This window comes from Neophocaena asiaeorientalis, unplaced genomic scaffold (assembly GCF_003031525.2).
Source record: "Neophocaena asiaeorientalis asiaeorientalis breed wild unplaced genomic scaffold, Neophocaena_asiaeorientalis_V1.1 scaffold14, whole genome shotgun sequence".
Lineage (NCBI taxonomy): Eukaryota > Metazoa > Chordata > Mammalia > Artiodactyla > Phocoenidae > Neophocaena > Neophocaena asiaeorientalis.
The window spans coordinates 5,165,812-5,189,440 of NW_020175192.1; the positions used below are offsets into that span (position 1 = coordinate 5,165,812).

Genomic DNA, 23,629 nt, shown 5'->3' on the forward strand with positions numbered 1-23,629 from the left:
CCGGGGCTCCGCTCCACTGTGGTGGGGTGAGCCAAGTCCAGCCGTGCATGTGCCCCAGCCTGCCCCGGGCCACCGCCAGTGTCCCCGTGCTGCTTGCAGGGCCGACTGCCTGTCAAGTGGATGGCACCCGAGGCCTTGTTTGACCGGATCTACACCCACCAGAGCGACGTGTGAGTCTGAGATAAGCGGTTGCCAGGGATGCTGGGAGAGAGTTTCCTGGGTGGTAGAGTCTGGCATTCCATCTCTGAGAGAAAAAAACATTGTATGTGCCCCTTCACTCTGTTCCCGGAGGTCACGGTCCCCTGGAGTCCCCTGGGGTTAGGGACTTGTGTTGGGGGCCGGGGCCGGGTTCAGGGTGCGTGCCTGCCGTGCTGGGGAGGGAGAGCAGCAAGGACTGCAGGGTGGCCTAGCTCTGTGCCCGGAACGCTCCTCCACAGGTGGTCTTTTGGGGTGCTTCTGTGGGAAATCTTCACTCTGGGCGGCTCCCCGTACCCTGGCGTCCCTGTGGAGGAGCTTTTCAAGCTGCTGAAGGAGGGTCATCGTATGGACAAGCCCAGTAACTGCACCAATGAGCTGTAAGCCGGAGAAGATGCCTGGGGTCCAGGCCTGGACCCTGGGGGAGAGATGGGCTGGGCAGGCAGAGGGAAGAAGGGGTGCTTAGTCAGACAGACACCGCAGCCCTCCCTGGTCACTCCTCCCGTGGTCCCTCCGCCCTGAGCCTTGTTTTCAGCTCTGGTCCTCCCTCCCCCGCCCTCACCGGCCTGCCTCAGGTACATGATGATGCGAGACTGCTGGCACGCGGTACCCTCTCAAAGACCTACCTTCAAGCAGCTGGTGGAAGACCTGGACCGCATAGTGGCCTTGACCTCCAACCAGGTGAGGCTGCCCTACCCAGACCTTCAGGCCCCGCCGGCCGGGTTCTCTCTGAGTTCCTCCTGCCGCTGCCGGGGGGAGAGTGCGGGTCCAGCGTCCTTCTGTCCCCTCCCACAGGAGTACCTGGACCTATCAATGCCCCTGGACCAGTACTCCCCCAGCTTCCCCGACACCCGCAGCTCTACCTGCTCCTCTGGGGAGGATTCCGTCTTCTCTCACGAGCCCTTGCCCGAGGAGCCCTGTCTGCCCCGACACCCGGCCCAGCTGGCCAATGGCGGACTCAAACGGCGCTGACTAGCACCCCGCACCCCTCCCCGGACTCCATCCTCAGCTACGGCCCCAGCCCCGCTCCCGCTGGACTCACCGCCTCCTTTCTGCCCTTCCTGCTGGCAGGAGCCAGCTGTCGCCCCAGAGCTCCCCTCCCCTCTTCCTCTCAGCCTGCCGCTGACACAGACGAGCAGGGAGGCGGGGACTTGTTGATGGCCACTTGGTTCCGTCCCAAGTGTTGGACCGGGACCCCTCCCAGCCGCCTGGCACTGCCTGGAGGGTCAGGCAGTGGGGGCACGGGCAGCACACGAGGGAGAGCCGACCGAGCTTTTCTGTGTTGGTTTTGTCTGCTCCGTGCAGCCTGTGTTCCCGTGGCAGGTGCCCGGTCCTCGGGCTACAGCAGGAGTGAGGGGGGGTGGTCAGCACTCGGGCCTCCGTGGAAGGCGACCTCTGCTCCAGATGGATGGTGCCAGTGGCTTATTAATTCCGATACTAATTTGCTTTGCTGACCAAATACCTGGTACCGGAGGATGGGGACGCAAAGGCTGGGAGCAGTGTCGTGGCCCTGGGGCCCAGCCCCAAAGCAGGGGCTTTGTACATAGCTATGAAGAAAACACAAAGTGTATAAATCTGAGTATATATTTACATGTCTTTTTAAAAGGGTCGTTACCAGAGATTTACCCATTGGGTAAGATGCTCCTGGTGGCTGGGAGGCATCAGTTGCTATATGTTAAAAACAAAGAAAAAAGAAAAAAAAAAAGGAAAGTGTTTTTAAAAAGGTCATATATTTTTTGCTACTTTTGCTGTTTTATTTTTTTAAATTATGTTCTAAACCTATTTTCAGTTTAGGTCCCTCAATAAAAATTGCTGCTGCTTCATTTTTATACGGGCTGTGTGACACGGGAGAGAATGTCAGCTGCAGAGGAGCAAGGTTGACGGGCTCTGGGGCTGTCTGTCCAGAGGGCACTGCGTGCTCTCTGTGGTCCCCACTCCCAACCGGCTCTTGCCCTCAGGTCCTGCACTGAGGCCTCTGGACAAGGCTCCTAGCTCTGCGATGCTTTGGGAAAGACAGGGAAAGAAGACGGCCGCGTGATGGGCAGGGAGCAGAGAAGCTGGGCCTGGGGCCAGGCCCTGCGGCCCTCTCCACCACGGACCATTGCCTCGGGGGAGAGGGTGAGGCCAGGTGGGGTCTGAGGGTCAGACAGGGAGCTGGGGGCCGACCTCAGAAGAGCCAGCGAGTAGGCTAAGCGTGATTCGACGAGGGCCTGCAGGCACTCAGGCCCAGATGCGGGGCTGCCCCTCTCTGTGTGGGTGTGGCTTTGCCCGTGCTTCTGTGTGAAGGAGGACTTGTCCCCTAAGACGAGCTTTACCTTCAGGCCCCCTTGCTTCATGTTTCTTGCCTCCCAGGCTGTTCTGTGTCCGTGATTCCCCCTGCCCCCTACCCATCCACGCTTCCTGAATTCGTGTGATCAGGCTGCGTGTGTTGGGACTATCACACATCTTGGCTTCCTATGGTTCTTCCTATACAAACTCCACCCCAGCCCTCAGGAAAGGGAGAACATTGTCTGAATGTTTGTGCTTTGGCTGCTTGGAAATTTTCTTCCTCCACCACCTGCTGGTTAGTACTGCCCTCACCAAGTAGGTCCTGGCTCCTTGGAACCTCAGTGCTCAGCCTACTGGTACTCGGCTTCTGCCCCCAAATCTTGCCCTTTGCTGGATTCCTTCTGAGTGCAAAAGGAAGTCCAGTACGCTTTCATTCCTGTCGGGAGAATGGGCTTGCTCCTGAATTTTCCTTTCTGAGCTATTTCTCGGCAGCTGCGGGGCTCGCCACTGTTGTAAAGTTCTCTCTTCTCCTGGGTCTCCTCTGTGAATGAATATGCAACTGTCAACATATCGTGATTTGTGTTTATGTTTAAAGAAGGCATACGTTGGCAGAGCCAGGAAATGAATTTTAGCACTTAAAACCATTTGCCTGACACCTTCTAGTGGGGCCTTTCCTTGTAAACCCGTGATGATTTCTGCCCACGGCTGTGTGGACGGATGGTCGATCTTTTACAAAGGGCTTTCTGTACCTTCGGGAGAGGTGCTGGGAGATAGAAGGCACTGTTATTGTAACAGCGATGTCCTCGCTGTTACTACTGAAATCCCCCATGAATTTCCCGAGAGACTGAGCTGACTGGCAAATGAAAGATAGTGAAATTGACCTGAGAGAAAATGAAATGGCCATTTTACTTAGTTGACCAGATTGGGTCTCCCGAGGAAAGGAATCCAGCTTATCTAATGAAGATGTCGTGCTGTCAAGGCACTGAGTGTCTGGTTTCCTGAGGGTTAAAAGATTAGGGCCTGGGGTCACCACAGCATCGATCGATGCTGCCTTCCCGCCCTTTCTAATTGCTACAGGCTGGGGAGCATCCTTCCCCGGGCACCGCTAATGTACCCGTATTGATCTCAGGTAAGTAAGATCAAACCTCAGCTGGAAAGAATCTGTCTCAATGACAACAGAGTCGCTGTGTTGATCAGCCGCCAGTGGGGGGAGCCAGCAAGCCAGAATCAAAGATTAAGTAACGTGCCAGTCGGCTTTCACGTTCCGTTAGTCTGACCTTACCTACAGCTGTGCGCTGGTGGTGACCGGGAAATCTTTAGTCTAGGTTTTAACGTTATAGAGCATTTATTCGATATCACCAGTGTGACCTGTAATGATCGAAATACAGGATTAGACATGGCACAGTGCAGGTCCACACATGTCAGATGCCACCAACACCTTTCTTTTGGAGCAGAATTCTCAGTGTGTGAGACAAGGGCCAAGCCTGACATCACCACTGGGGTTGGGCTTTAGAAAATGCCTAAAGTTATACTCAGATTATTAGCAGCCGGTACAGCCACAGTATCTGCATGTGTGGGGAAGAGTAGAGAGCGGGGGAAGGAGACAGGCTTCCATTCCCTCAGCTGCTGAGAGCCAGATGGGCAGGAACCCTGGTGTTCAGAAACACTGTTGGGGCAAGTTCTCTCTAGGTTGGCACTTAACAGTATTTATGGCCATTTACACGGTACTGCCTCCCAGATGCCTGTGTCGGTACATGGAACTGATACAGTTGCTGCATGCACCAATTAGAGGTTTAAGTGTCTCTCGTTCCTCCAGGAGGCCTAGGGTCTGTTAAGTATGGTGTCTTGAGCTGATCGTGTACATCTCTTCCCAACTCTGCATTGTTCGGTGACCTCCTGTTGGTAGCTTGAAAATCAACCTTGTGGGGAGTCTTTACATCACCGTAATCTGCGAAGGCTACAAATCAGGGCTCCCCCTGCAACCACAGCCCCTGCCAGAGTTGGGTGTTAATCATTTACCAGAACACCGCTAGCTCGGTTTCAGCGGGGGGCTGCATCTAACGATCATGGGACCCACCAGCCAGGTGCTCTCGATGATGAAACAAAGCAACAACCTGGACCTCTCTGAGGACTCTCAGAAGAAGGGGAGGAGAGGTGTGTCAAGTGTCTTAGATGCCTATTTATGAAGCAAAAATGGGTGAAGTCCAACTGAGGTCCAAACCCCTTGAGCTAACCAGTCCCACTCTGCTCATGGGGAAAGCCAGGAAGAGTTGTAGAGCAGCCCAGCAGCACCCGTGAGGCATCCAGCTGAAACAGGGTGGAGCAAGTGCACTAGCTCATCCCTTTCTCACGTGTAACACCTGAAATGTGAACTAATTAAACAACCATCACTTGAAAAACGGGAAAATTTATTGTGAATCGCCTTGCGAAGCCAATGCTGAGATGCCCGGAAGGCCGCACGGTCGGGATTCGTCATAGTCGAGGCACTGGCGTTCCTCGGCAGGACGTGGTGAGGCAGAGAGGAGGTTTAGGAAGCGTTTTAAAGTGCATTTCCTTGCTGCGAAATGCTGATGACATTCCTCATTTAGATGATCCCAGGTGGGGAGATTTGAGTTTTCCTTGGTTCCATTGACTCCCATCTAACTGCTTTCAATTTCACAGCAAGTAAAGGAATCCAATTTCATCACCCACAGCTGAAATGCCTCTCCCCGTCTAAGCACTCCCCAAGGGAAGAAGGCTGGTGGTCAGCTGCAGGGCAACCTATTTATTATGTTAAGTTTTTTCAGTGTGGACAACACTGAAGACACCCAACGTAAATATCTGGACACGATACTTGTTACTGGGTAGCGCAGGGATGATATCAGACTCTAACAACCCCTGTGACTAACAGATAGTCTTGTCTGTGAAAGACAAACAGACCAGAAAGACACACACCCAGCACAAACAAATGGTTAAGTCTTAAACCCTTAATTATGTTTCCTAGCAAATGGAGGCTAATGGAAGCCATATGTGCTGGAAGAGTGGCAGCCTCCCAGATCCCTACAGCCTCTGCAGGCCCGAGAGGGGCTGTCTCAGAACAGCCAAGCCGCGGCCAAGTCTTTCTGATTGCCAGTCTGTTGAACTCCCCATTTGCTTCTCCAAGAAGCTTTTTCTTCTTTATATCCAGGAAGACTTAACTGGGGCGTTATATCCATCCTGTCTCAGAAGGTACTTTGTTTCCAGGGCACTGTGCCTACTGATGGGTCAGTCTGAAAGGGTTGGTCAGGCACTCACCATCACTGGCTTCGGAGGTACCCAAGTTCTTACCCGGGTTACCAAGCCAGAGGAGACAAGAGGTATCTAAGGCACCAAGCTGATTCCATTATGCAAAAAATGTCCTCCCTTAAAGGACACGAAGCTGTTGGAAAACAACATGGCGGGTGGGCCTTACACAAGGTCCAGTGGAATGACCTAATGCTACAGGGGAAATGGACTTTGCAATTATAGTTTTCCAAATGGTCTGAACTTGGTCTTGGTGCTGACATCATCTGAATGGTTACAAGGCCTCAAAAGACTGCCCCAAGGACTAAATGTCTGATCTTATATCTGAAACCAGACATAGGTAGTCTTGGCTGGGATGTCCTTTATGGATGCCATTGCTGAGGGCAGGAAGCCAGAGAGAGGGCGCTCCATCCTCCATGAGTCCTTGTGCTCCATTCGAATTAGCCTTGCTGTTCTAGGTTATCTTGTGATTCTGACTGGAGTGTCGGGGTACAAAACATAAGGATTTTAGGGACTGGTCACAGTGAGAAAGAAGACATGCAAACAAGGCCTAAACATCTGGGAGTTCATTGGTTCTCTCCTTGGTTCTCAGGAGTCAGCAAAGCCACTCCACAACTCAACTCTCCCGTGACCCCCTACTGTTCACTGCAGCAGGCTTTCTGCTCTCGCCCCCAAATGGGAAAAGTGGATAGATAAGTAATTTCTTATTTACATGCACTTCTCCTAAGATTTAAATTGCTTTCCTGCTAGTATTTCCTGACATCTGAAGCCTGTGCGAAATACACAACATATGGGAACTATTTCCATCTGGTGCAACAGAAAATAAGAATCTGCCTATATTGTAATTAGCTTCTAGACTTAACATGGTTAGGTCTGATCCACGATTGCGTTTGTTGATTTTTTTTTTTTTTTCTTTCACTTTTGGGTCATGGGTTTTTTTTTGTTTTCTTTTTTTGGCGGTACGCGGGCCTCTCGCTGCCTTGGCCTCTCCCGTCGTGGAGCACAGGCCCCGGATGCACAGGCCCAGCAGCCATGGCCCACGGGCCCAGCCGCTCCACGGCACGCGGGATCCTCCCGGACCAGGCCATGAACCCGCACACCCTGCATCGGCAGGCGGACCCTCAACCACTGCGCCACCAGGGAAGCCCTGGGTCATGGAGTTTTTTAAAAATATAGTGGTTATAAAGATGACTAAAGTTCAGCCTCCAGCTTCCTGTTTGGAAGACAGGGAGACAGGGTGCGGTGTTTCGCAACAGTTATAATTCTAGATTCTCACTGCCCTTAAAAGTAACTAGAGGGAAAGGGTTTTCTTTTTTTAGAAACTTACAGCTTCTTTAGCAGAAGTGATGGATCCTTTACATAATGAAATGGGCTTTGATGGTGTAAGTGATGATGTAGCTGGCGGCAGCTGTATCAGTTCTTCATCCTTAAACATCAGAGCTGAGAGTTGGGTTACTGACTTACAGCAAAAGGTATATTGGGTCTACAGTCACCCTGCCATGGCTACCAGGAGCTTGAAACAGCTACTTCACATCTGGCACTGGACTCAACAGGCAAAATCTGGAACCTAAGTACATATAGCCAGATGTTGAACTTTCTTAGAAACAGATCAAGCAGTACCAAAAAAAAATCCATATGAAAGAACACCGCTGTATTGAAATTCAGTTTCATTCAGGCGGTGAAAAATAGAGAAATTAACTTCTTGTTATTTTTACTTAAGCAAATGAAAAGTAATTGTCTAACCTTAGTTCCCTTCAGTTGAAGTGCTAAACCCGCCGTGTTCTCTTTAGATTCAGAGGAAGTGGGTGATCCCGTGGGAATATCCATCTTGGGAGCCTAGGGAGAGAAATGTTTTATATAAGCTAAGCCTTCTGTTCTTCCTGAAACTCAGAAGCACTTCTACGGTAGTCGGTACTTTCCAGCACAATTTGCTTTCCACTAGATCCCTGACTTCCTTTATGAGTAACATATTGAAGTACATGTCCCTGAAATAGCAACTTAGTATTATTTATCTTTTGAATTTTGAGCACCCTAGTTGCACTCTAATTAGATTCTGATACTTAAAATCCTCTGTTATTAACAAGCTACTGACTTGCCAATTCTGATCCTGTTCTCGCTCTCAAAAAAAAAAAAAACACAAAAGTTGCCATTTCTCATTTACCCATCAGTTTCTAATAGCATTGATATAACTTAGTCAAAAGTGACATCTTTATATGGTGTCTAATAATAAGTGATAAACTTGTCTGACTTATCCAAATGGTAGGTGCTGCCTAATAGATGCCCCTGCAACACCAGGAAAATGGAGGGAGGGAGTAGTATTTTAGAAGAGCTAGCTAATCTGTCTTCAACAGTTACATTAATTAGATTTGAAAAGTAAATATATCACTGCTCTTTGGAAGTAAGTAATTTCTTCATGTACTTTGGAGGGAAAGGGGCTACGTATATCCAAAACTATAGTATATTCAGTTTGATGTCTCTCAGTTCTCTACTGAACCTAGTATGCTACTTGTTTTCATTTTGTATATATGGAGAAGTTTAAAAGCATGGATTTAAAAAAACAACAACAATAAAATGCCTAGGAGCTTGTCCTTACTTCTTAGGTCTTTATTAACCATTCCAGAAAGCAACATCTGGATCAAGAGTTTATGCCCCTCTAGAATAATTCTGAAACTCAAATTTAGCTCTAAGACATTTTGCTACTCCAAAATTTCTTTGCTACTGAAGGGCAGTCTAAAAATGACAAATAGCTGGTCTGTCTCAGAGAAAATGTAAGAACCCAGCAGCCTATTAGAACATGGTTTATGTTCCAGAATTGCTCCTAGTCTCCCTAGAATCCTTCTGGACAAAGCCCAAATCCAGATTAGTCTCTGGAAATATGGAAAGGGAAAGTAAGATGGTGTTTCCTGAAGTACATTATTATTATTTTTTTTTTTTTTGGCTGTCCTCCACAAGCTTTATTGACGATTAGGATCCTTAAGCGTTAGTTTTATTCTTCAAGTATCACTTGAGCACATCCAAAGCATACTGAAATATGATTAGGCCCTACCTCTTCCAAGACCCTCATCTCACTTCCCTTTCAGAAGTCACATTTATGAATCAGGTCCAAAACTACTGAAATACATTTTTCATGCTAGATGTTGTATCATTTCTGTTGGCTTGCCCAAGGAGTCAGTAGCATAACTAAGATTTAAAATGATTGGTCCTCACTCCAAAGTACTTAGTTCAATCTGCCCAGTCACATGTGCAGCATCTTCTATCATTGATGCATGTTCTGAGTCAGACATGAAGCCACAAAGTAGGGAAGCGAGAGGCCCTTTCTGATGGACCCAGAGCAAGATGCTCTAGTGATTGGGCCAGTCCTGGGTTCTTCAGTAAAACACCAGGAGAAAAAAAGGCTGCTGAGTTCAAGGCAATACAAAAATGATTAAGGAAAAGAGTTGAAGGAAGACAAAAAGAACTGTTTATATTCTAGATTGGCCATTCACTGCTTAAAAAGTAATAGAAATCTGGGGACTTCCCTGGTGGTCCAGTGGTTAAGACTCCTCCTTCCAGTGAAGGGGGCTGCAGGTTCAATCCCTGGTCGGGGAGCTAAGATCCCACATGCCTCGCAGCCAAAAAAACAAAACATAAAACAGAAACAATATTGTAACAAATTCAATAAAGATTTTAAAAATGGTCCACATCAAAAATAAAACCTTAAAAAAATTAATAGGAATCTGGACAAATGAAACAGACATGAAAGAACAGGAACCATTCAGTCTCAAAGGAGAAAGAATGGTGGGAAAAAAAAAAAAAACCCCGCTAAAAAGACTAGATACTTAAGGAGAAAGAATAAACTGGACTCCTAATAAGACTCCTGAATCAAATAAGACTCCTAAAGATAGTAACAGCTACATGGCTAGAGGTGGTTTGAGTGATTTTCATTTTTTAAAGATTTTTAAAGCCACTTGGGCCAAATTTCAAGATACACCAAAAGAAATGCCTACTCTGACTGTAACGGGAAATGGAGGTTTGCGGAGAGGCCCCAGTCCTGGGGTCCAGATTCCCCACCGACCCAGGACTTACCTCCCCACTGAGTGGTATCTCAGTTGGCTTTGGCTTCACATCTATCAGGTAGAAGGTTCGGGACAGAAGCAAAAGAGAAGGAGGGACATTCTCCTTCAGGTGGAGGTCCTGCCACTGGAGAATGGGGGGAGGATGAAACATGACAATCACAGGACGTGAGAGCTGGACCCACGGTCATCTACTCTTCCCTGGTTTTACAGCCCCCAGGCGCACGCTGAGTACTAAGGGCAGAACAAGGACAGGGACACGTCTCCTGGCTTCTGCACCAGTGCTTGGGCCCTGCAGCCTCTCACTTTCAGAGTCTGAGAGGGAGGTTCAGTTAAACTCTCAAACCAGTTGTGGATCAAAGTAGCTAAGTATCTTCTCTTCAGTATGAAGTCGATAATGTGAAAGAATACATCAGCCTCATTCATAACCAAAGAAATTAACATTAGAATGAGATGTAAGTTTTCAAGTACCAAATGGCCAAACTTTAAATGTATGTATGTATATGTATGTGTATATAGATAGATATAATACAAGCACAAGAGACAAAATTCAAAAGGTAAATAAAATCTAATCAATAAAAATAAGCCTGCCTTCTACCCTATTCTCTAGCTACCCTATTTCCCTCCCTGGAAGCAACCACTGATACCAGTTCCTGATACAATATTCCAGAGATATTCTGTGCATATAAAATAGATATTTTTTATGTTTATCTTTACACCAAGTGTGACATATACACACTGTTTTGTCCTTTGCTTTCTGAAATATCTTGGAAATTGATTCATACCAGATGATGTAGAGCTGCCTTCTTTTTAAACATCTGTAAAGGAATCCATTGTACGGAAATGCCATAATTTGATTATTCTACGGTTTTCCATCTTTTGCTATCATAAATGGTGCTGCAATAGATAACCTTGTAGATATATCATTTTGCACATGTGCAAGAATATAGGATAAATTCCTAGAAGTGAAATTTCTAGGGCAAAGTAAATGCATTTTTAAAATTTGAAAGCTATTGCCAAACCTCCATGGAGGATTTTACCAGCAATGCATGAGTGCCTCTCTCCTCACATCCTCTCCAACTCGGTGTGTCACCAGACTCTGACCTTTCCCAACGTAACAGGTGAATGTGGAGTCTCATAGTTTTTTGTATGTTTGTTTGTTTGTTTTTGACTGCACCATGTGGCTTGTGGGATCTTAGTTCCCCGACTAGGGATTAAACCCTGGCCCTCAGCAGTGAAAGTGTGGAGTCCTAACCACTGGACCACCAGGGAATTCCCAAATTGCATAGTTTTAATTTATCTTTTTCTGAAGTTAAGATGTTTCCTAGGTTTACCATTTTTAGCTTTTCCTTTCTGTGAAATGTCAGCCGTATCCTAGCATAGGATTTTTGGAATTACAATACAGAGTGCTGAATATTGTATGGTTGGATTCGTATTCTCACCCCCTTGAAGTGCATTGTAAAATGATACATCCTTTCAAGAAAGCAATTTGACAGTATGAAGTCACTTAATACTCTATGTTCAGGAAATAAATGATGTTTAAATACCCCTTGATAACATGCTCACCTTCCAACCAGAGCAGGTCCGACATGGAAGAGGAAATAGCTACCTGACAGGGTTCAAAGTCACAACAGTGGCTCCTATTCCCAGATAATTTGTGTACACTCCATAGTACTTTATACAGTTACAGGAATGAGGATTGTAATGGGAGTTATTCCTTTGTTGTAAAGCATTGACACTCAGTTAAAATCTCTTATTTGAGGGAGACTATGTTATCTGAGGGGAAACCTGTTACAAAGCTAACACTTGACCCTGGTTTGGGGCACAAACTGGGAAAGCAACCCCAGCTGAGCCACCGGCAAGGTGGCTCCAGATGGATTCACACGGATGACAGGCCTTCTATCAGAGCTTTTGCCCAGGCCCTTATAATACCCAGAGGAAGTACAATTCGAAGATGGTCCCAAGATTTCCAGTCCCTCGTGTACCCACACCTTCTCCCAGTTATTGAATTAAACGCTAATCTAGGTGCTGCCATGAAGGGATTTTACAGATATAATTCAAGTCCCAAGTCAGCTGACCTTAAAATAGGAAGATTATCCTGGTAGGTCTTACCTAATCGCGTGAGACCTTAAATCTGCTGCTAGACGTCATGTGAGAAGTTCACGCAGGTGGAGGGGCCTCCGGGGCTGAGAGTAGCCTGGGGTTGGGAGCCAGTGAGGAAACAGGGACCTCACTCCACAGCTGCAAGGAACTAAATTCAGCCAACAAACTGAATGAGCTTGGAAGTGGAGTCTCCCACACAGCCTCCAGAAAGGAAAACAGCCTGTACTTCTGACCTGCAGAGCCATGAGCCTATAATGGGTGCTGCTTTGAGCCCCTACATTTGTGGTGGTGTGTTAGCAGCAATAGAGAACTCTTTAATAGAGTACCTACCACGTCTCTGTCAAAAATAAATCCAGGGCTTCCCTGGTGGGGCAGTGGTTAAGAATCCGCCTGCCAGTGCAGGGGACACGGGTTCGAGCCCTGGTCTGGGAAGATCCCACATGCCACGGAGCAACTAAGCCCGTGCATCACAACTGCTGAGCCTGCGCTCTAGAGCCCGCGAGCCGCAACTACTGAGCCCACGTGCCACAAGTACTGAAGCCCTCGCGCCTAGAGCCCATGCTCCGCAACAAGAGAAGCCACCGCAATGAGAAGCCCGCACACTACAACGAAGACCCAACACAGTCAAAAATAAATTAATTAATTAAAAAATAAATAAATCCAGCTTCTTCAGCTGCCAACGGCTCAACTAAACGAGGCAAATTAGGTAAGATGGCAAAGCACAAATCACAAAACGAGGTCTGCAGATGGCAGGGGAGAGACTTCCGGGGAAGAGGGTCCAGTAAAGCTGCTACTTGCCTCTGTGAGCTGCTGCTTCAGCTGCTCCTCAGTGAGACCCAGTGAGCGCATCCCCCGGGCCCTGCAGGCCGCTTGCAGCTCTGACAGGCTCAGAGCACTCACCCCTTCCTTGGCAATTACCTGAAACAAACGTAAGGAACGGTACTGGATCCTTTGGTTCCAATTTTACCTAATTCCAACAAATCGGGGGAAACGCAGAATCTGCCACTTTCCCACTTTGTCCCCCGCGCTGACTGCTGCAAAAGCCAGGCAATTAATAAAGCAAGGTGACCTCGGGAGGTGCAGTGGTTGACATGAAGGGAATCCCGCCAACAGGTATTAATAATATCAGAGAAGTTGACAGAACTCCTCAACTGCCTGTCCCCAAGGTAATTCTTTCCCCTCTTGCGTTGCCTTTCGCCTGGTTGTGACAGCTCTCCTCCACTTCCCTTTCGCGGCAGCTTTAAGACTCATAGAAAAATATTCCACTTCAAAAGCTTTCAATGGACCATTTGTTGCACGTCTGGGTGGTGGTCCTCCCCGACCCCAGGAACGGCCCCAGCTCCCTGGTCTGCAAAACTCCCTCAGTAAACAACTTAACACAGTTTCTGCTTGGTATGACCCCAAACTGTGGTACTTCTGGGACCGGTATTGTTTATTCCAAAGTTCTAAAAGCAACCCCTAAACATCTAAATGGGGCCGATGGGATCCTGCCTTCTCAGTTCTGGGAGCTCTGCTCCCTCAGGCAGAATGCTTTTAAAGCAACTGATTCAGATTCAAGAAACATTCTTCCCACTTTCTTTTTTTTTTTTTTTGCGGTACGCGGGCCTCTCACTGTTGTGGCCTCTCCCGCTGCGGAGCACAGGCTCCGGACGCGCAGACTCAGTGGCCATGGCCCACGGGCCCAGCCGCTCCGCGGCACGTGGGATCTTCCCGGACCAGGGCACGAACCCGTATCCCCTGCATCGGCAGGCGGACTCTCAACCACTGCGCCACCAGGGAAGCCCCTCTTCCCACTTTTTAAGGACTCTAATTAGTAGCTATAGTCCAAATGGTGCCTTTTTCTTCCAGAAGATGTCGAGGTCCTGCCTTCCCTCCCTGCATTATCCTTTGTCACCCCTTCGTACCAGGCGGGCTCACCCAGCTGTGTGGGGAGAAGCAGAGGGGAGGTACAGGGAGTCGCGCGCTGTCCTTGGCAGTGGAATCTACTGTTCTCAGGGATCTACTGGGTTGCTGTTCCTTCCCAGCAGACCCTAACTGCTTTAGATTAGTGCCAGCTAAGACATCCAAACTACTAACTGCTTACAAGGGCCTTCTAAAGAATACGACAGACAACTCCTAAAGTGAGTAATCAAGGTTCAGGTTGTCAGTGGTTGTTTAAACCAGTGGTCCCCAACCTCTTTGGCACCAGGGACCGGTTTCGTGGAAGACGACTTGTCCACCGAGACGGGGGTGGCCGGGTGATGAGGGGGATGGTTCAGATGATAATGAGAGCAATGGGGGGGCGGCAGACGCAGCTTTGCTCGCTCACCTGCCGCTTACCTCCTGCTGTGCGGCCCCAGTTCCTAACAAGCCACAGGCCGGTTCTGGTCCGTGGCCCAGGGGTTGGGGACCCCCTGGTTTAAACCACTCATTCTTCCAGAACCAGCCCCTGAGCAGACCTAACAGAAGACACTGCACTTTGTCACAAAGCCACCCTAAGACAGTCCCCAAGGCCTGGCTAATCCTCTACAGCTGTAGTTCAGCTCTTACTTCATCATCTGCTTTCATAGATTTCAGCTTCATCAGGAGCTGGAAGCAGAGCAGATTGTTGGTTCCAAAGAACTGCAGTTCCGGAAGTTTGCAAAGGGCCACCAGCTGAGATCGATCGAGGTGCTCCAAGGTCAGCTCATCCTCAAAGAGTTTGGAAAAGCGAACTATCTCCTTTGTGCTGGGCTTGTGGCCTGTCTGGACCTAGGTAGTGGGACGAAGGGGCTGATTAAAACGTGCTTCCTACTTAACTGAATCTTCCCTGTAGACTATTTGAAAGACGCCAAAGCATTTATGGATTGTGTCTTCTGTCTGGAAGTGGAAGCGTGCCCTGTGTTACAAAGAGGAGTTAAAAAATAAAAAAATCTGTCGGAAGTCAGCCTAAATCAACTGAAAAATTAGAAGCAGTTCAGAAGTTTGAGTCTCATTCTACTGTTCTTTCCAAGAAGTTACCAACATCTTCAACACATTGATGGCTTTAAGATAGGTTTTTCTGCAAACTCCCATAAATGTTTGCAATATTATATCTCTGTAACTTATATATTTGCAAATTCAGAGATTATAAACAAGTTGGAAGCTCCATGATGATATGTTGTCCGGTTTTATATAAAAGACTGACATCTGTTTGATGTAGGATGCGAACTGGGTGGAGGTATCCCCCAGCTGCGCCCTGTTTCTCCTTGCCATTTCTGCAATCGTTTCTTGAAGGAATTTTGCTAGTTCCAACTTTGCAGCCATTTTCTTTTTCTTCCTTCATAATAGAAGAGGAAAAAGTTAATCAAAGTTAATTCTTCGTGATTACAACTTGGTAGATAAAGATGAGAGAAAAATAACTGTGGCTTTGTTGTCGGTCATCCCTATTTCACGTATGAATATTATTTTCAGACCTAACTGAAGGCGCTTTGTGATAACCAGAGCAAATTAAAAAGTAGCCTTGATTTGCAGCTTGTCTCCTTAATCTTACCTTTTATTTTTCATTGATACAATGATCATAAGTATTTGATAGATCCAAAATGTCCCCTCAATGGAAGCCTTTGTCACTATTTAGAACAGATACATACTGTCTCTTAACCTGGTGCAAGCCATCTAGGCTGTTGGTCAAGTCAACCCCTAGTGTGAGTGGCCCCAGATTTTGCTTGGGCCACAAACTAAAGAAAACTAGGAAATTAACTCTAAGCTAAAGTAGCTTACAGGTTAAGAAGAAAACAGAAAGAATCAATTATAAGACAATGAGTTAAGTGCTATAACAGATATGAACAAAGCACTATATAAGAGAATTAAATGTATACTCTTAAGACACTATGTTGACCAGTATTTCTAAAACCTCATTCATTATCACAGATGCAGTGTGGTAGTATTTTCAAAATAACCATGGGGCTTCCCTGGTGGTGCAGTGGTTGAGAGTCCGCCTGCCGATGCAGGGGACACGGGTTCGTGCCCCGGTCCGGGAAGATCCCACATGCCGCGGAGCGGCTGGGCCTGTGAGCCACAGCCGCTGAGCCTGCGCGTCTGGAGCCTGTGCTCTGGACGGGAGAGGCCACAACAGTGAGAGGCCCGTGTACCAAAAAAAAATAAAATAAAAAAAAATAACCATGATCAGGGTGAGTAGAGAGGAACAGGAATATGTGTGTGTGTGTGTGTGTGTGTGTGTGTGTGTGTGTGTATAGTATATATGTATACACACACACACATATATATTATATATATATATATATATTTCCCCCTTAAGTTGCCCAAGAGATTCTAATGACCAGCCAATCACAGCAATCATTGATTTTTTTTTAGAAAGATCTTAAAAGAATCAGCCCCCCAAAATTACACAATGGCAATACCATCATTAAAACCCATTTAGCCATCCATTTCACTCATCTGTATCCATCCATCCATTTATTTATTGAGCATCCACTGTGTGCTAGGTGCTGGGATAAAATGAGCAAAAACAAATAAGAATCCCTTCCCTCATGGAACTTCTAGTCTAATGGGAGAGACAACCATTATTGACTAATGATAATCCAGTAATTCCACAAATTAATGTGAAAGCATACCAGATAAGTACCATGAAAGAGAAGCGCATGATCCTGTGACCTGGTGTGAGTAGAAAGCTAGCACACTCACGCTCACTCTCGTGTTCCCCTTCTGTTCATGGAACAAAGCACAGAAGACAGTATTTTCTAAAACTGTGGCCATGATGTGTATATATGTATGTCTGGGGAATGAGTAGTGCTGAGGAAAGAGGAATATTTAGATAAATCACTTCCTCATTCCCCCCATCTTCCTGCATTCACTAATGCCTTCCTTGGAATCCTATGGTATTAATTCTAGATCCTGTTTACTTTAAATGTAAGTAAAATAAACCACTGCCAGGCAGTTAAATATTGCAATTTGATTCTACCCCTTAAATCTGTCTCAAATCTATCTTCTTTTTTTTTTTTTTGCGGTACGCGGGCCTCTCACTGTTGTGGCCTCTCCCGTTGCGGAGCACAGGCTCCAGATGCACAGGCCCAGCGGCCATGGCTCACGGGCCCAGCTGCTCCGCGGTACGTGGGATCCTCCCAGACCGGGGCACGAACCCGTGTCCCCTGCATCGGCAGGCGGACTCTCAACCACTGCGCCACCAGGGAAGCCCTATCTTCTTCTTTTTTTAAGAAATGTTATTTTATTTACTGTTATTATTATATTTTATTTATTTACTTTGGCTGCGCCCGGTCTTCGTTGCAGCACTCGGTATCTTCATTGCAGCATGCATGTGGGACCTAGTTCCCTGACCAGGGATAGAACTCAGGCCCCCTGCATTGGGAGCGCGGAGTGTTACCCACTAGACCACCAGGGAAGTCCCTCAAATCTATCTTCAAGTTTTCACTCCTGATGCAACTTTCATAATTCTGGCTTTTTCATCTCTCTCTTGTGCTGCTGCAAAAACATTCCGGCTGGTTTTCCTGGCTGGTTTTCCTCACTTGGCTCTGCCCTCTTTAATCCTTCCTGCCAGCAACTTGTTTTTCTAAAATACAACTCTAATCATGGTTGATTAGATTATTTAGATTGATCTAAAATAGAGATTACTGTTTTTCTCACCCCCTGCTTACATACACCTTCCATTACTCACCACTGTCAAATTCTGAATTCCTTAGGGTGGTAGATGCTTTCCAACCTGACCCAAACACATCACGTTTGTCTCATTTTCTCCCACCCATCCCCTTGTACTCCCTGCTCCAACCACAAAGAATCAGTCAGTGGTCTCTGATTGGCATACTCTTTTACACTGTTAAGCCATCTTAAGTGCTATTCCTTCTATCCAGAGTGCCTTTCAAACAGTGTGGTAAAATTCTACTACTCTTAAAGTCTCAGGTCCATGGTCACCTCTTCCGTGAAACATTTCCTGGTCTGCTTTCAAAGTTGCCCTCTCTGTCCTCTGCTAGTGTTGTGTCCACGCCTTCATCCATCTGTCTGGGAGAGTGGCACAGATGGAGAGGATGCAGGGGCTGCCTCGGTGGTCCAGTGCTTCACCTTCACAGTGACCATCAAAGAAGGACACCCTCTTCCCAGGGACTACTCACAAGCACTAAATGGTCTGTTTGGCTGAATAAATCATGCGTACTGTTCAACTAGTCACTGCAGTAACAGGTGATTTTTGTTTTCTTTATTTTTTCATGGTAAAAAGTTAAAATTGAGTGGAGAAGGGATAGTTTTTTTCAGCAAATGATGCTAGAAAAACTGGATATCCACAGGCCAAAAAAAAAAAAGAGCTTGACACTCATGTTACACCTGTCACCAAAATTAACTCAAAATGTAAAACTCAAAACTATAAAACTCTTAGAAGAAAACACAGGAGAAAATATAGGTGACCTTGGGTTTGGCAGTGAGTTTTTAGATACAACACCAAAAGCATGATCCAAGAAAGAAAAAAATTGATGAGCTGTACTTCATTAAAATTAAAAAGATTTGCTCTGAAAAAGACACAGTTAAGACTGGGAGAAAATATGTGCAAAACACATATCTGATAAAGAACTTGTACCCAAAATATACTAAGAACCCTTAAGACTCAACAAAAAGAAAACACCCCGATTAAAAAGTGGGCAAAAGATTTGAACAGACACCTCCCCAAAGAAGATACACAGATGGCAAATAAGCATGTGAAAAGATGCTCAATGTCATATGTTATTAGAGAATTGCAAATTAAAATAACAATGAGATACCACTACACACCAATTAGAATAGCTAATAGTCAAAGCACCGACAGCACTAAATGCTGAGGAAGCCACAGGAACTTTCATTGCTTGCTGGTGGGAATGCAAAACGGTACAGCTACTTTAGAAGACAGTTGGTCTATTTCTCTTGAAACTAAACATAGCCTTACCATACAATCCAACAATTTGCTCTCCTAGGTATTTATCCAGATGAATTGAGAGCCTGTGTCCACACAAAAACCTGCACATGTGTATTTACAACAGCTTTATTGATAATTGCCAAAAACTGGAAGCAACTAAGATGTCTTTCAAATAGATGAATGGATAAATGGTGGTACATCCGTACGATGGAATGTTATGCATTGACAGAAAGAAACGAGCCAGGAAAAGACATGGAGGAACCTTAAGTGCATCTTCTAAGTGAAAGAAGGCAGTCTGAGAAAGTTACACACTGCACGATTCCAACTACATGACATTTTGGAAAAAGCAGAACTATAGAGTAAAAAGATCAGTGATTGCCCCGGGTTAGGGGAAGAGGGAAGAGGGACTAAAAGGTGGAGCACAGGGGATTTTTTAGGGCAGGGAAACTATTCTGTATGATACTGTGATAGCAGATACATGACATTATTTTTTTTTCAAAACCCATCGAACTATACAACACAAAGAGTGGACCCTAATGTAAAGTATGAGATTTAATTAATACTGATGTATAGATACTGGTCCTTCGATTGTACCAAGTGTACCACACGAATGCAAGATGCTAATAATGGGGGAAATAACAGGGGGAGGGAGATATGTGGGGACCCTCTGTACTTTCTACTCAATTTTTCTGTAAACCTAAAAACTGCTCTAAAAAACAAAATCTATTAATTTTTTAAAAAGTTTAAAATCCTACATACCTCTTTGGATTCACTTTCAAAGATGATGGCAACATCTCTGGGAAGAGTTTCAGAAACGCTGGCAATAAGGATTCCATGAAGGGAACAATGATGAACACCATAAATGGAACCAGGCGGAATAAATCAGCACACGTTCTCAACAGCTAAAGAATCAAATGCATATGCAAATAGTCATTATTTTAGGACACACCAAAAACAAAAACAAAAGCCTGCCTTGGTTCTTAAAGTGTTAAAAAAACCCAAGACAGATTTTCTGCAGCTGTTTATAAAATGGAAGGGCCGGATTTTCCTCTGTACCATAGCTCTGAAGTAATATTTATGGGATATCTTCAATGAAATCCATGACAATCAAAACATGTTATTGGTGTCTCTGAGCTTTTATCTAAGTTAGGGGTCTGTACTTCAATAACATGGTATCTGTTAAAATTGCTTTTTCAAATGCTTATACTTAATATATTAACAGCAGTTTCTACTCCAGATGCACAGATCAAACTTGAAGCCTCTCAACCCCTTGGAGAAATTAGAAAACACAATTATAACCATTCCATAGACAAATATACACAAATTTTAGGAACGCTGCCTAAAGTTGTACAGAAAGTCAGTTGCAGACAAGTAAGAAATTCTGATTCTCACCATGAGTTACTATTCCTACTCTGGGATTTTTAAGATGAACTTGAAGTGGAGCTTAAAAGTTGGTTCCAGGGCTTCCCTGGTGGCGCAGTGGTTGGGGGTCCGCCTGCCAATGCAGGGGATGCGGGTTCGTGCCCCGGTCCGGGAAGATCCCACATGATGCAGAGCATCTGGGCCCGTGAGCCATGGCCGCTGGGCCTGCGTGTCCGGAGCCTGTGCTCGGCAACGGGAGAGGCCACAACAGTGACAGGCCCGCGTACCGCAAAAAAAAAAAAAAAGTTGGTTCCAAATAGTTCATTTTAACTTTCCATTTTCTTTCGCAAATATGACTCTTGCCCTACCCTTCATCCCTCTCGTCTGGTCAGCACCTGTCCGTGCAACAGCCTCCAAACCATTCTGGCAGCAACTTTGGTGTCAATCCAAAGCAAATAGAATCCATTGTGATAATATTTAAGTTCATCCATAATTATCTGCCTATAAGATCGCTTTTCTTCCTTAATCTTCACTCCAGTTTCTTCTGTTGGCTGAGGGCTTGGCACCTGTGGCTTCTTTGCGGTTTGCTCCAGCTGAGGTTTACCCGGGACCTCCTGCAGCCAGTAAGCAGATGTGTGCAGCTTTTGTATTACTCTAGTCCTTAAGTGAAGTACTTTATGGCCTGTCTGAGTAGGATAGGAGTACTTCTTGCTGCCATAGTTCTTCATATATGTTTTATTTAAATGGGAATCTGGTAAGTGAAGAAATGCAAATGATGGGGAGTGAGAAGAGCTGGTGGGATGGACACAATGGCTAGGGAATCTGGAATAAAGAACAACATCCTCTGAGTTGAGCACATACTATTACAAGACAAAAAATTAAAGAAATAGATATTTTATCTGGTAAAAATAGAACAATCGTTTTTAAGCCTGCATTTTAAAAGTAGATTATGTTCATGAATGAATGAAATATAACTGTTTAGCCCAGTTGAAGGATAGTATGCTTTATGGGTGAATGATATACTCTAAGAGAAATATTAATAAGTTAATTCCTAAGAATAATTGCCGTATTACAAGTTAGAAACTCTGTGACTACTGATTTAAAAAGCAAACATTCTTTTACCCTGGGTTATGTTTGAAAGTTTTGTCTCTATTATCATAAAACAGGTGGAACACTTGTGTCTTTAGCTAATCTACTGACGATATATATATTGTTTGAATGAGACATTTCATGGTCCCTGTGGGGATAAACCAATCACACAATACTGCTTTGTCTGTGCAGTGCCCAGGGACTCCTTCAAATGAGAGGGACTTACTACTGAAATGCCCTTCACGTAAGATTCCTAAAGAATGTTAGGAATAAGAGTTAGAATTGGGCTCCGCATACAGATGAACCGGTTTGCGGAGCAGAAATAGAGACACAGATGTAGAGAACAAACATATGGACACCAAGGGGGGAAAGTGGCGGGGGGTGGGTGGTGGTGGGATGAATTGGGAGGTTGGGATTGACATATATACACTAATATGTATAAAATGGATAACTAATAAGAGCCTGCTGTATAAACAAATAAATAAAATTCAAAAAAAAAAAAAAAAAAGGAATTGCGCTCCCCAGCCAGGGATCTCTACAATCTAGTTTTGTGACAGCTCACAATCTTCAGCTAAACTGACACATCAGATTGTTTGAAAGTAAAAATAAGACCCATCTAGCCAAAGACAACTTCTGGCAAAGAGACTTCTTTGGGCAAAGAGATGGCTTTTTCCATTCGTTCAGACTATTTTTGAAGCATGCCAAGTATAGCACTTTTTGAATGGCCAAAAGGGAAAATATACAACATATCTGGCATGCAGTAAGTTCTCAGTGAATATTCTTTGGAACAAATAAGTGATAACAGACCTTACTGGGGCAGGTGTATATCCTAGAATTGGCTTGTTTACCAGCCGTTTTACTCCTTTTTACATCTAAGGGCCTCATTACAGAGGTGTCACTCTAAAGCCATTACATCTTGTATCTTACCTGTTCCCACACTTCTACAAAATTACTCAGCCTGAGTTCTAAAGCATATAGGGAATCTGGGGTAAGTTTAAATACATTAAAATGTCAGCTTCCTAAAAACCAACACAATTAAAACCAACAAAGCTTTAATTTTGTACTAAACCTATCCTTTTACATGTATCTTTTCCAACTAGAAAAATAAAGTTTATATAAATATTGGGGGGTGGAATTCCAAGGCTTACCTTGCTCGGGCAATAGCTAAGACTGTTTTATAACTGTAGAAGGCCATATTTGTGTTTGTCTCAACAAGTCAACATAGGGACCTAGACAGAAGGAGTAAGTAAACAATTCAGTACTTTAAAGACACATCAGGGCTTCCCTGGTGGTGCAGTGGTTAAGAATCCGCCTGCCAATGCAGGGGACACGGGTTCGAGCCCTGGTCCGGGAAGATCCCACATGCCGCGGAATAGCTAAGACCGTGCACCACAACCACTAAGCCCGCGAGCCACAACTACTGAAGCCCAAGCGCCTAGAGCCCATGCTCCGCAACAAGAGAAACCACTGCAATGAGAAGCCTGCACACCGCAACAAAGAGTAGCCCCGGCTCGCAGCAACCATAGAAAGCCACCAGGCAGCAAGGAAGACCCAATGCAGCCAAAGGAAAAAGAAAAAAATCAATTATACAGATATCAGGATTTAAGTGTTTTTAACTATTGCAAGGGTAGAAAATTTGCATATTCTATTCAAGGTGTAAAATTTCCTTCAAGAGCATTTCCAACAATCACGAATAATATTTTCTTAGCCCTGGATTTGAGAATGGTTATTTGAGATCCCAACAAATAGAAATGATCTCGAATACGATGATGTTCATGATGGTGATATGGTCTTCAAAGACATTTTGATTTCTGGTCAACAGTACTGAGTAATTTACTTGAACGGTTGCCAAGTAGTTAAGAAATCAAGACAAGCTTATTTGTAGCCTAAAATTACAGGTAGACAGTAAATATTCTGGATTTGTTTTCCATTAGCTTTTTTCCATACTTGGACAAGCTGCTGCCAACATATAAAGATTGAAAGTACTCATTCAGCAATGAAAATATGCATGGCACCTACTAATAATTCAAGTGGAGGTAATTCAAGTGGGTTTCCTATGCTCGTGACCCTCCAAAGAGCCCAAACTGAGCTTTAAACCTTTAAGCTTTACCAAAATTTTTCTGCATCCTACGGCGCTCTTCAGCCAATGGCAGCAAGAGCCTTATTATCTCGCAGTGTCGACTCTGCTTTCCTGAAGCTGGGAAAGGAGTAGCAATCCCTCCGGTACGGAAACCTCAACCACAGACCTGACATTTTGAGCAAGAATTCAAATAATACTTCGGAACATCTGCACCCAGACCAAGGGCGTGTGGCCCCCTGCTGGAGGAAGGCCAGACCCGATCGGGCAGTTAACCTGCTCTCGGGCCACGGGCGCTCGCCGCCTGGACTGTGGGCAACCACTTCCCAGGAGTGCCCGGCCGTGACCGGGGCGGGGCGGGGCCGGGCGGCG

General features: G+C 45.5%; 2 protein-coding genes across 2 annotated transcripts in view; one reads left to right on the forward strand and one right to left on the reverse strand.

Moving 5' to 3' along the window:
* Positions 1-2,026, forward strand: part of FGFR1 (fibroblast growth factor receptor 1) — a 37,643-nt gene extending 35,617 nt beyond the window's left edge. Inside the window, exons 12-15 of the mRNA XM_024764985.1 lie at positions 100-170; positions 438-575; positions 771-876; positions 991-2,026. Of these exons, the coding sequence (XP_024620753.1) occupies positions 100-170; positions 438-575; positions 771-876; positions 991-1,167 (492 nt within the window). The 3' untranslated portion in view covers positions 1,168-2,026. The remainder of the gene's footprint in view (positions 1-99; positions 171-437; positions 576-770; positions 877-990) is intronic.
* Positions 2,027-20,462: 18,436 nt separating this feature from the next.
* Positions 20,463-22,375, reverse strand: LETM2 (leucine zipper and EF-hand containing transmembrane protein 2). Its single transcript, XM_024765081.1, has 2 exons — positions 22,329-22,375; positions 20,463-20,913 (listed from the first exon to the last, which is right to left on the reverse strand). The coding sequence occupies exons 1-2, from the start codon at positions 22,373-22,375 to the stop codon at positions 20,463-20,465; spliced, it is 498 nt and encodes a 165-aa protein (XP_024620849.1).
* Between the last annotated feature and the right edge of the window lie 1,254 nt (positions 22,376-23,629).